A 13,724-nucleotide genomic window follows, 5' to 3' on the forward strand; every position below is an offset into this window, starting at 1 on the left:
CAGTAGGTACGAAGGAAAGGATAAAATTACTCAGCTATGTAAAGATAAAAGGTTCTAAGCTCTTGGATTAAATCCAAACAGTATCATTAATGGCTAACCCAAGACATTTGCTCTCTCCGGCTTGCATGAAAAAAGGAAGCTCTACTCCCGCTCCCACCACAAGTCCCAGAATCTGGCCTTCATTAGCACCCCAACCAGCAAGCTTCAGAGGAACAAGACTAGACATCACGCAGCGTAATTTTTCTTTGCTCCATCTTTAGCCAGGGTTGAGACAATAATTAGAATAGCAGAAGAGAACAAGGAAAGTTTCTGCTGTTGCTATATACGTTACAAGCACATTTGAGGGGGAAAAAAAAAAAAGAAAAGTTTTCCCAAACTCTAGGGTTGTCAATGCTGAAACTTCTACCAGTATTTAGCTTAATGATTTTTTTAAAGCTCCATATAGTGATTTATAGCAGGACAATAAGCAGCTTCTCCAGCAATTAGTTGGCTCAACAACTGCATTTCTGAAAATTACTGTATTTTGCTTTCAATCCCTAAGATTTAAATTATTAAGCTATTATTTCTAAGTAACAGGACTTCACTGTGTTCCAATCTAACCAGCCTAAAAGATCATAAAATGGAACAGCTGTTTTGGATACTTTGCCTGAGTACAATGAAGTCACAAGTGCCAAGACTGGCACAAGTATAAGAAGAGATTATTTTCTACTCAGAATGCTGAAAAAATGCATTTACCTATCTTAATGAATCGACAGGGGAACATCTGTTCATCAATTTTATGCTTCAAGGTGAATGTTTCTTTGTTATAATCATTCTTTAAGCCACTGTGGGAAAAAATAAATAAGGTTACTAAATCTTACCTTGTATTTTAGGACTAGCTAATAAATGCAATCTAGGTCATGCCTGAAATGCGATGCTTGTTTCATATTACTATGAATCATAAGTATGCATGCTGGACCAAAGCCTGGACTGCTATCCACCATTTTATCTCCCTGAGAGGCAGCACTGGCTAGTGGTTTCAGGGGGGAACTGACAGCAGATCAGTGTTGTTTGCCCATGCTAGTAACCCCGTAAGCAACTTCACAAGGAAGCTATTCGTCAGAACTTCACTTTTCCTTTTTGAGGATGAAGACAGAGCAGCTCACAGAATTATCACACTGACGTAGTCCTTTGAGACTCATTTGAGTAACGTTATAAAAAATACTAGGTATTTAGTGTAAGTTATTAAAAATCTTAAGTCCTTCATTGAAGATGTACCCAACCGTAAGACCCAAAATGAAGGTTTTTAATTAACTTCGATACAAGTGAAATGATATTAAATATCACTAACTAGTATACTACTAAAATCTTTTCCCCCACAATTCTGGCAGCAATAATGTCAAATTGCAATATTGGTCTATCCAAAGCAGGAGGGCAGCAGGGGTTGTGACTAATTTCTGTATGGTCTTGAAGGATAGCTGTGACAGAGAACTTCCCATGTTTCTCCATGGCTACTCGACTAAAGATGAGGTACGCCAGAATATTCCCTGGAGGTAGACTCTCCTTCTGTTAGTCTTCAAAACTAGACTAGCTCTTGCTACTTATTTCTCTTGTACTCATAGATATTTATAAATCATTTCCCTTTCTGAAACAGAAGACTCCTTAAAAAAGGCCTTTTGCAAATTTACATTACTCAGAATCTCTGGATAAGGCATGAATAGCCAAAAGGCTCTTTCATTAGTTCCTACCAATATGACTACCAAATGAAACTAAACAAAGGAAAACACATTTTCTATTTGCTCATTAGACTTATTTATACATTTGAAGGAAAGCACAGCAGCTGATTAGTTCAGACATTTACAGCTGCAATGAGATTCTTCACACAGGCAGACTACTTGTGCTTTTAAAGGCTACTTTGAGGTTACCCCCACTAGGGACTCATTTCTACTGTGCCTCAAGCATGCAAAAGAAAGCAATTACAATCCAGAACTGCTGCACCTTGCTCTCAGCTCTTCCAAACCTCCAAGAGCTCACTCTCCACAAGTCTTCTGTGGTTAGAACAGGATAAGGAAGGCTTCCTGGAGCGAGTGTCGGGATTGCTGCTCTGACCTGACCATAAACACAAGGACAGCTAACTGCAGGCTCACAACCACAGCCCTATTATACTGTTAGCCAAGTGTCTGCTTGGGAGTGAAGGGGAAGAACGTTTTGGTCCAGCCTTTATGATTACGTCAGCTGACGAAATCGTATCTTACCTGGATAAGAGATCTGTCATGTTTTCTTCATTCATCCCACCAAAGACTTTAAACTTCTTTAAATTGCAGACATGAGTTTTCTCGTATTTGCCAAATGTGATACTCTGGACTATGGCAGGTCTTTCAAGTTTCAGAATCAAATACTGTGGAAGAGATAACAGTGAATTTCAATATTAAAGTCAAGGCTACAAAACACACTACGGAGAAGCACTACAGCCTTCAAATGCTCAGTTTACAAAGCCATGGAATGAAAACTACATGATCTCTATAATTATATTATCTCTCATTCCACAGATGCACAGATGAAGCAAAGGAAGACATGCTTTGTAGAAATATTACAAAAAAAAAAAAACCTCTAGCCAAGAAAAATATTAGGTCCAGCTGCCTACTTCTAGCATTGCTGTTAAAGTCTTACATATATTCCTTCAAGTTAGATGCAAGATTTCCTGAAATCTGGCAAATAGGCTCAAGCTAAGGAGAACCATGATTAAAACTACCACTAAAGCCTGAAATGAAACCTAAACTGAACACACAATTAGATAAATACAGTATGTTCCAGATGCTAAGAGAACATCAAATTACTTTTCCTCTCTGGCTGACACTATTTAACCACTGAACACGGACTATGTTTGATTTGTGGCTAACAAAGGAATCGACTGCTTGTTAACTGTACCAAATATAACCTAAACATTTAACTGGCAATAAAGGAGATTTATGCATAAAATGATGAAAATGTTCCAGCTCATGAACATTTGCTCACCCATATGCAGATATCCCTCTACAGTGTATAAATAAAGTCAGCAGGCTATCAGTTTTCAGGCCCCAGCTACCAGCTTCACCAGCACTGCTGGAAGAAAAACTCTATTCCGCTCAAAAAACTTTCGGAGAAGCATCTGCATCATTCATTAGGGACCATCAAGCACCAGGTTTACTTAATCTTCCTTTACAAAACAGATCTTAGCAGGAGTTTGAAGATACCTTACTAGCAAAGTAGTTTTGAGATTTGTATCTAAAACACACATTTAATTCTCTTTCCTAGCTTTTCAGAAATAAGTGGTACACAGCAGAGGAAGTACAGAATCGAAAGTACTTAGCACACAGGATTGTTTAAAAAAGCACAGCTAAGGTTAAGACTAAATACATAGGGTGCCACAGAAAACCTCCCACTGTCGGCAATCCCAGCGGGATGCTACGCATGGCATCGCATCTCAAGTCCTTCATCGAGGCTACTTACACACAAGTGACTGCTTTCTAAGATAAGAAACTGGTACCTCTCCATAACATTTAGTGAGCATTACTCCTCTGCTTGTGCTGATCAACACCAATAGGCCAATCTTACCATAGAAAAATATATTTTTGGACAAGAATCAGAAAATTAATCCCCATCCATTTAGTTCTCAGACTTTGTCACGGCCCTACAAAACAATCAATTCTGAATCCAGTATGAATATTGATGTCATTTGAGAGACCGTTAGGATAAATATGGGATCTCAAGGACCAGTTCTCACTGTTTTTATGAGGATTCCAGCTTAACAAAAATACTCTAATATAAATAACTGTTCTATTTAATAATGTAGACTGCAGAGATATCTATCTAGAATAAAGAAGAATTACTGCCAGAGATACTTCCAGCAATTCAATGTTTTCAGAACGAAAAAAATAAAGCAGTCAGCAGTGCTATGGTGCAATGGAAAAACAATTTGGTGCTTTTCCAGAAGAATTCTGGAGAATTCTGATGAAAACTTACGAAATTTTATGGTTTTGTGAAGAACCCCTATCATTTAAATGTCAGAACAAGCTTGACTAGCAGTAAACAAATCATGCTTTGATGCCAAAGTGCTTCCCAAACTCCATTAAAAAACGAAATTTTATCAAAAAAAAAAAAAAGATATGGAAGTTTTAAAGATGATGAAGGAATGAGCAAGAAGAGGGTCCGGTCACGAGAAAGGCATAGTTAATATGTGGCACAGCCTGCTGCCAAAATTCCCATACAGAACAGAGTATGTAATAATGTCCAAGAACTCCCCTTCCACCCTCACATCTTCTCTGAAGATTTTTCTCAAAGCTGAAGCAAAGCTAGCATCACCACTATCAGAAAGAGCAATTATAATTTTACTGGAATCACAAGCCTAATGCTTGGGCCATGAAGACATACTCACTCTCAGACACTGTGAAAAATTTTCAAAAGCTCGAGAACCAACTTCATACTGCAATATTGAATTCTTAGCTCAAATTAAGGGGCAGAAATCTAGGACTGCAGTCAAACCCTTGCAGAGCAAGGCACGGAAATCACGCCACGTGGTTAGCAGTGATTTCCTAAAGCTTCAGATATAACAGGGACTCTGCAGCTCTCCTCCTCGTTTTTGCAGATGCCCATCATCTACCAGGCAGACATTAAAAGAAAATATGAATGTAAAAGCTGAAGATAACTTTTCTGCGAAGTTACGTGCTTAGCGATGTGGAATCAAGAGACAGGTCTGCTCCAAAGCCTGTGCCCCAACACCTGTATAACTGTAAAGGCTACAGATCTACCACAGCCAAAAAACATAACATAAATTGCCTTGAGTACCACAAACAGCTGGCTGCAGGGATATTTTTGGACTGTTTCTGATGTGATGGACTATTCTCTACATCTCTGAAAGATGGGATAAAAGCATACACAAGATCAAATGAATTAATGGGCCTAAAGTGAAAGCGTTTGTGAGGCTTCACACACATGCATTGCCATATATTTAACACTTTTCCATCCTATTGCTACAAGCAGTATCAGCACATTTAATACCTGAGTATTCGAACAGTATCCTCTGCCCTCCCCCCAAGAAGTTATAAACAGAAATGTTTGTTCATTAAATGTATAATCATTCTAATTAGTGTCTGTGTACCATGCAAGAACGTCAACCTAATCATTAAGCTTCAGATTAACATACTAACAAAAAAGATAGAACGCTACAAATCATTAGAAGAAGAAAACTTGTGGCCTGTGATTAAGCACGCTTGTAAGTGAAGATGCACAAAGGGCAGAGTGCAGTAAGTCATGCACAGCATTTCAGCACCACCACAACTCGTTGCCTACACCCAAAAAGCAAACCCAGCCATGTCACACAGAGCTGCAACACACACCAACCTTTTCTTGGAGCTCTGGCCTATGCCGCTATTTGACGACAACCACACGCATGCTTTTGCATCACACAACTGAGTGTAGATTTATACTAATGTATCTTAAATTAGATCCTATCTACGCAGCAGGATGAAAGTCAAGAGGAAAACTGGTCTTTAATTCACAGATATAAAACTGAAACCAGATTTTGGACAAAGTGCTACTAACATACATACATGCTTTAACGTCAAAATTTGCATTTCCATATTGAATAGACTGAACCAGATTCCAAACTGCACTGCTCAATTTCCTTCTGTGATTTGATTCACATTGTATTTTACTCATTTCCTCCTCTTTAACCATTTCTGTTTGCCAGCCTTTGTGTTGAGCATGACAAAAGCTCTTCATCAGGGATAATGAAAGTTGCACTGCCTGTAGAACTACAAGCACAAAATAATCAAGATACTCGATAAGAGCTGCCATGGGCCGCTATACAAACGTACCGTCGTTTTTGCAGTTAAGATTGTGTCTAAATAAAAACCTAAGCTTTTGTTTTATGCATTATTAATCAAGCCACTCAGAGGAATTAAATGTTCTTGCACATACAGTCTTCCAAGTCAGACTATCATCAGAGTTATTAAGATGAGCACTTATCACAGGGGTCTGGTCTCCAATATTACCAGCTTTATTGCTTAACACTTCCTATGTAAGTCTAGAGCTAGTTTAAAAATAGAACGATCGGCCATCTTTTGCCCAAGTAAGTTGCTACATAACAGGTTTATTATTGAATATACAATTTCTGGGTCATTCTACTCCAAGACTTCGGAAAGATATCTAGTTTAATAAACACAGAAACAGCTGTCATATGTATTTCCTTTCGCTGACACTCATTCATAATCAACTCATGGCTTTCATAGCCATAGGAATTATTTAACCCTACCACTGCCATAGAGCCAAAAAAAAAAAAAAAAAAAAAAAAAAAAAAACTTTATTAAATATAGGGCAGTGTTTCAAGTATTGAGACTTCCACTTTAATTTTTTTCCTTTTGCAAAAAGCTTTACTAGGGACTCACGCATGCTTGCAACAAAGTAGGTGTTCCTTGCTCTGCAAATTTGCACATTTTTACCTATCCTTTTCTACATGCTTATCATAGCAAGATGGGTGTTCTGGATGCAAAAAGACGCCTAAATAATTCCCCTTTTCAGCCATGAAAAAAAGGGGAAATAGGAAAGGAAATAGCTCAGAATACTTAGGGACTCAATTATCTATATTTCTATCCCTAAATCAGCACAAACTACCACATCAGGGAACGGGCAGGGAATTCCCTGGCAGGGAATTGGGCAACACACTAAGGTGATGTCTTATGTTGATTGTCTCTCTAATAAGACAAACATTAATGGTTAGGGCTGTAACTTATTGCAGTATCTCACGGCATGTTCCAGTGAGTATTAATGGCATTAGTCCTTGTGTTGAGACTTCATCCTACTTTCAGTTAACTATTTTTGAAACAAGAAAAGCTTTATTTTACAGAGTTTGAGTTCACTTCCTATCCTGGACTATACCTACAAATTTTAACCAGTGCATCACTGCAAAAGCAACCAATTTTCAAAGTGATGACAATACACAAACTATAAAACACTTTGTGATTTCATTTTCTATAGGATGTCTGATGTTTACTTTTGAAATAAGAAGAATAAGTACATGTATATATCACTACTTCGGCAACATGAAATACTCAACCCTCTAACATAAAGCAATTAAATTCTCCCTCAACTTCCTTCCCCAAAATGCTTATAAACTGGTCAATAATTATTTCAACTGAAGTTTTACAAATCCACCTGAAGTCAAAAATACTTTCAGCCATTTACCAAGAACAAGGATGCAGAAAACTTTTATACAAGTTTTACTTGATCTGAATGTTACTCTGAGGACCACCTTCTGTTAAAAATGAATTCAAATGTGCTGGTCTTTCATTGGAGAAGGTGCAAAAACTACCTATTTTGAGCAAAACACAACCTTCCAAGTCTGAAGTTCTTTTGTAAAGTATGAGACAGTTTGGAACATTTTCCGTATTCAGAGAAACAGCAGAGATTGCATTCTTTGCACACAGACCTCTTCTACGAATTTCAATTCCCCATTCTCTCTTCCCTTTTCTTTTTTCAATATAGAAGTTAAACTGGTAAAAACACTTCACACGAGTAATTAAGCACTCAGGTGAGGAGTGTGAGAATTAGCTAAAGTACATATTAGAGACTCTCCAAAAGCATTTTCTCACCACTCTTCAAGATTGGGATTGCTGAATAAATGAGCAATTATGTACCATTTACTCTTTTCAGTTGTCCCATTTGACAGGACAAGAGGCAATGGGCAGAAATTGAAGCACAGGAAGTTCCACCTGAGCGTGAGGAGGAATTTCTTCCCTGTGAGAGTGACGGAGCCCTGGCACAGGTTGCCCAGAGAGGTGGTGGAGTCTCCTTCTCTGGAGATATTCAAGGCCCGCCTGGATGCAACCCTGTCTAACACGCTCTAGGTGACCCTGCTAAGCAGGGAGGTTGGACTGGATGATCTCCAGAGGTCCCTTCCAACTTTACCAAGTCTATATGATCACTGATGTTGGTTAGAGATTCAAGCAAAAGGAATGCAGCAGGATGGATGGTGATCTCCACTTAGGCAGTCAGGTGTTGCTTGTCCTGTTTTTAAAGAACACAGCATAAAACTCAAACATTGCCTTGCCAATTTCAGTTTCCATTGCAAAGACTAACTTCTTGCAAATCATATGGAAGGACTCTAAATCTGGATCCCCTCCCCCCCTTTCTTTTCTTTTTTAATTAACATCTCTCCTATCAGAGTTTTAAGTTTAGATGACTGGCTTAGCATGAGGAGCATGCCCTGTTATCCAGGCTTAGATTCAGATAGTTCTGCAACAGCTTCTTCACTCACAAACTCCCTGTCAAGTTCAATATGCATAAAATTGCTGGAAGATAACTTTCAAACAAGCTCATGTGGTTTGTATTTAAGCAATTTATCATCTGCTTCATCTACCCTCACTGTCAGTTTTAAGCATAGGATGGGAATACTCCGAAACATCCAGTTTCCACTTTTAACAGAAAGCTGTCCTCAGAGTAACATTTAGGTCAAATAAAACTTTCAGATTCACAAAACAGTTTACCAATGTAAATAGAGATGTTTATCTCAGATAAGATTATGAGCCCTCTAGTTCTGTCAGCAGGGTCTTTTCTACAGTTGTCACCTGTCTCCCGTATCTCACATTCCTTCACTTCAGGCAGCTGAATGTAGAAATACATAGTTCCAGCTTGTGAACTATATAATTCCATACAGTGAACTACATAATCTTTTCCCAATAGTATGCTATTATGCATATACACAGGTAAGCAAGTTAAGGTTGCAGGAACAGTTTTAATTCTCCAGTAACAGATCAAGTTTGAGCTTTATTCTTTACAGTTTACTTACTACAGACATTTAAATACATTCTAAATCTTTGTAAGCATCACAAAATCTATAGGCATTACATTTTAAATCTTTGTAAGCATCACAAAATCTTATAGGCATTACTTCCCAAAGCAGCAGGGATAACGATGGCAAACAGCAGTATATTATGCTATCAAAACTTACTCTGCCTTTATTAACTCTGGCCTCGGAATTATAAAGCTTTCTAGTTCAAATTGAATGAAAGAATTATTTCCTCACATTCCAATCCTAGATGAGAAAGACAAGCATTAGCTATTTAAATACAATGTTTGTTGTACTTTACACTAGAAAGAAAATACTGCGTATTCCAGCCTCTTAAGGTTTGTTATGCTACCTTTAAAATTGAATCTGCATCTCAAGAGATAACTGCAGCAAGTCTCATGAGTCATACAGAACTTCTCACATTAAAATGCATCCCAGTGTGTAGGTCCTCTCCCAGTCATCCAGGAGGATTTCCAGAAGTAAAAGAGAAGGATCAATCTTTCATACGGGGAGATATAAATGAATATGATATGCTTCTGGTACCAAATATATAGAAGAATTTTTCTTGATAAGTGAAACTCCCATTCCATGGGCCAAAAATGAATAACCTCTAGCAATGCTTCCAACATTAGTTAGGAGAAAGATCAATAGTAGGTCTGTAACAACACTTGTTTAAAATCAGAGTTTAAGATTTTTTCAGGAAAGATACTATCTCCTCAAGCAAAATAATCCAAGCACATGTGTAGGAAAAGAACTCCTCCTTAATTTAACTCATCCATTCTCCAGTCAATTCTCCAAAAAAGAAAAAAAAGCCATTCTCAAAAAAAAGAAAAACACCAAAAGTAACATGAAATCATAGTGTTTGATGCTTGATTCAGATTAACTTACCTCTTTCTTAAAAAAAAAAATGAAGATTGCTTTACCTTAATTTAACTCAAGAACTATTACCAAAGGTAGTCAAAAAAATAGTCCAAGAAAAAAGCCTACCACTACAATATCAACCGAACAAAAAGAAAGTGCCGCTAAACCCTTAAAGGTTACAAGCACTCACAGTAAGGCTCCTCATTCCCTTTCCAGAATCAAGTGAGAAGCAGAACAAATATTCATGATCACTCAGAAAACTAATAGCAGAACTAAGAGCATCTCAGGCAAAAGACCCAGTCCAAAGCTATGCCACAAGCCAACTTTGCCTTTCGAATATATGAAGCAGTCCTAAGAAAAGGATACATTTCCTGCACTAAAGGAAGAAAAGGATAACACAGACTGAGATAAAATACATTCAATACACACTATTATTCTTAGAATAAAATTGCTTTAGGCTATGGATTAAACTCCTACGTTGTTTACCAAAATATACACTAAAGAAAATCTCAAATTAAAAAAGCAGTAATTGCAGAAAGGAATCAAGAAGATCAAAGCACATGAAGCATTATTCGTCTTTATCATAATTGTCTTTCATAAAAAACGAATGCTTCAATAGACAAGAGTTTTCCCTTCTTTCCCCCCCTAAAAAAATCCTCTTCATTTATGGACATAATGGTATAGAATACATTTTTAATTATTATAAAAAAGTCAAGATAAAGCCTTTCAACTGGGATTGCATGATTTTGCTGCTATAGGAAACTGCTAGTCCAGATTCTAGGTTTTCAAATGCACCTTCAAAGCAAAGTACTAAGATTTGCGTATTGAAAAATGTTAGGAGACTTGGAGAATACCTGAGTGAAATGTTATTGTATTTTATTTTTGTGTGTAGATAAGCAGGGCAAAACTTCACAAGAGATATTTTGCCAAATGTACCTTGCTGTGCATCAGCAGCTTAAAAAAAAATGAATTTAAAACACTCAGCACAAGATGCAGGAGAAGCTGATCAAACAGTAATATCACACAGATTTAGGATAAAGAGAAGGATTACACATTTATTGGAGAAAAACTTTTAAGTAGAAGAATAAGTCCATTTTTCCTGATAACCTAAAAGTCTGATTAATAGTAAAAAGGCAAATTAGGTACAAAAATCAATACAAGTCATATTTTAATAAAGTGATTAACCAACAGAAGAGGTGACATTCACATCTCTTTCTAAACAGATTTAGATTTATAAACAGGCTATTAAGGGTAACAAATATAAATTCCTTAGATGTAGGATTCAAGGCCAGCAGTCTATAGCGGTTTCCAACAGTGCTGACACAGGGGGACCCGCATGTCTCATTAGCAACTTAATCTACCTATAAAGTTAGATTACTTCCAATATGACCTGGATTTTGAAAGATGAAACACCAAACTCTGTCCTCCTCCCCACCCTCGCATTCCTTTAAACATCACAAATTGTTGGAAAAGTAAATACTTGGTGTACCAACAACATTTCACTGAAGTGAGAGCAAGTAACCTCTAAAAGCTGCCAATATAAAATAGTAGCAGCCCACATTTAAAATAAAAATTTCAAAAAACATTCATTTGCAACAGGTTAGCATAGTTACACTAAGATTCAGAGGCTTACCTGGGGAGGGTAATTGCTTTCTGAAGACCACCTTGAGGACTGATCATTGGGCTTGTCCACCAAAATATTCCTAAAGAAAGAGAAGCCAAAACTGATTTAAATAATTGCTACACTGTATTTTACCTCTCCAATAGGAGCTGTCACACACACAGATCTGTCAAAAATACTCTTACAACTACTTAAGTTACTGGGTAGAAACCCCCTATTTATTAAAGTAGGTTTTCTACATTGCTATTTTACAGGACCCATTAAAATATGCTTCCAAGCCTTGTGGTTGTGAAATGGAATTCCAAGTTGCGAAATAAAAAAGAAAACAAATTGTGAAATTAATGTAAAACAGATGAATTTACACAGGCCCGAGTCTGCAATTAAGTGGAAAAAATGGTCTCATTCACCTCACTGGGATAAGAATTTTTCAATGAGGTTAAAAACAATCAGCAGTATAACGCTTAGCAAGCCAAAAAGCCTCCTTTACTAGACAGGAGATGCTGGCATGGAGAGAGGGAGCTGCTAACCCACTTCAGTTTTGTTGTGATGTAGAAGACGACCATCTAACTCATCCAAAATTTACACACAGATTTTTCACGTGTGCTACAAGTCCAGAACAACGTATAGGAAAGCAGAAGTTCAACTCTTTGGCCTGCAAAGCTCTCCAAATCGTTACGTTAACGGCCTAAATGCTGTAGTATTTCAAAGTGTTAGAAAACAGATTCAGAATAGTTTTTGGCTCAAATGAGCCAGATTAGCCAATATTATCCTACAAACAACCTGCCCTCCCCTTTCCTGTAATCATACTGTAAAGCTACCCCCCAACTCTCCTCCCAGATCAAAAATTTATTAAAAAAAAAAAAAAAGAAAAGAAAAAAGGAAAAAAATCCTCTGCTATTTGTCCTGCTCTCCGCTGGCAAGGTAATGATGCACCACCTGCTGGACAGGGTTTCTGACTTCTAGTAAGTCTACCAAAAGAACTTGCCAGCTCCTAAAACTTACGTAAAAAGAAGGAAGTAGTCATCAAAAAGCTTCTGCCATCTCCATCTGCTGTGTAGGAGGAAGAGTACACAAGCATCTGGACTACTACAAAGGACTGCAGGGGAAAAGCTCATACGAAAGCTCAAAAGGGAAAGAGGTTAAGTCAGAGGTTGAGCATTAACAGACAGACAGAAATTAGCTCACTCTTTCCACACTGAAAAAAAAATCACCACACTAGCAACAGTATCCAAGCAGTCCAACACGGCGGCGGCCGGGGAAGCAGCAAACGGCTGGGTTTAGGTGGCTCCTTAAAATCTGGCTCTACTGGAACAGAGCTGCCCAAGTCGTTGTCCATCTGCTCGGCTTTGCAGGCCGCACGTCCCAATTTTTATATGTCCTAGATACAAAACTCGGACCCTCTCCCTCGCCCTTTAGTTGAGGGGAAGGAAGCAGCAAAAGATGCCAGTGGCTCTCCATAGATCCCAAGACACGAAACGATAGGACTAGCTTCCACCGCAGCACGGCACTCAGTAACACAGCTACTCCACCAGCAGCCCAGGCCTACGGCTGATTTTCCACACATCTCCAACACAGAAAACGCGTTTCAACACCATATGGACGCATACTACCCTTTTGCTTTAAACCAATTTAACCCCCACCAAAATAGAAGAGGTCGAGATGTAGATCTGGATAGTTAAATATCCAACTAGGAACCTGCAATTTGCAATGTGAGGATGCTCAGCTGCAAAAGAAAACGTAGTTCCTGCCTTCCTTCATTACAACAGGGACAACAAAACAAAACAGAAGAAAAAAACTAAGCTGAAGGGGAGAATTTGGCAACTGATTTGACACACAGATTTCCAACAAGGTTGCCAGCTTCAAAGCCAAGGTCACCACTAAAGTTAAAGCAGAGAGTATTTATCTTCTGCTGGGAACTTTGAACGAAGTAGGTCTTGAAAAGCATTTCAGTTATTTCTAACGACTTGCACCTCTTCTTCAGTCACCCTTGATTAGGCTCTAACTCTGTGCTTCTTTTAGCCCTTTTAAATGGTCATATTGCCACATACCTGGGTTTTCTTTCCAACTGCTTTTGCCTCTCAAACAAGAGCTCAGAACGAGCAGACCAGGCACGCAGCATGGACGGATACCAGGAAATACAAGAGATGAACTCTGCTTTCTCAGTCTCAAAAATCTAGCCGTACAGAGGCACAAAACACACAGAATACAGTCTAACTAGAAATAACCCTGTTCACAATGACAGATACTAAAACAGCTTAACAAAAAACTTGACATTTTGGGGGCTCTATTTCCAATAGGCGAGAGATTCCCTAGTAAAACTCAAATGCTCTACACTATTTCAACAAACCTTTTCAGCATGACTGTATTACGCGTATGAAAGCTAACATTTAAGAAGCCTTCTGCTTCAGACAGTGAGAGGAATAAGTGCATCCGCTTAAT

General features: G+C 38.1%; 1 protein-coding gene across 2 annotated transcripts in view; it reads right to left on the minus strand.

Annotated features, from left to right (window-relative positions):
* The window catches only part of MKLN1 (muskelin 1), a 98,247-nt gene that overhangs the window by 71,864 nt on the left and 12,659 nt on the right, over window positions 1–13,724 (minus strand). The window contains exons 2-4 of one of the 2 annotated variants that reach the window (XM_062580431.1): window positions 11,298–11,367; window positions 2,235–2,377; window positions 736–824 (exon numbers count right to left, since the gene is read on the minus strand). The exons of the other annotated variant lie outside the window; for it this stretch is intronic. Of the exons in view, the coding sequence (XP_062436415.1) occupies window positions 736–824; window positions 2,235–2,377; window positions 11,298–11,367 (302 nt within the window). The remainder of the gene's footprint in view (window positions 1–735; window positions 825–2,234; window positions 2,378–11,297; window positions 11,368–13,724) is intronic. 2 annotated transcript variants of the gene reach the window in all.

Source organism: Rhea pennata, chromosome 1, assembly GCF_028389875.1.
Source record: "Rhea pennata isolate bPtePen1 chromosome 1, bPtePen1.pri, whole genome shotgun sequence".
Lineage (NCBI taxonomy): Eukaryota > Metazoa > Chordata > Aves > Rheiformes > Rheidae > Rhea > Rhea pennata.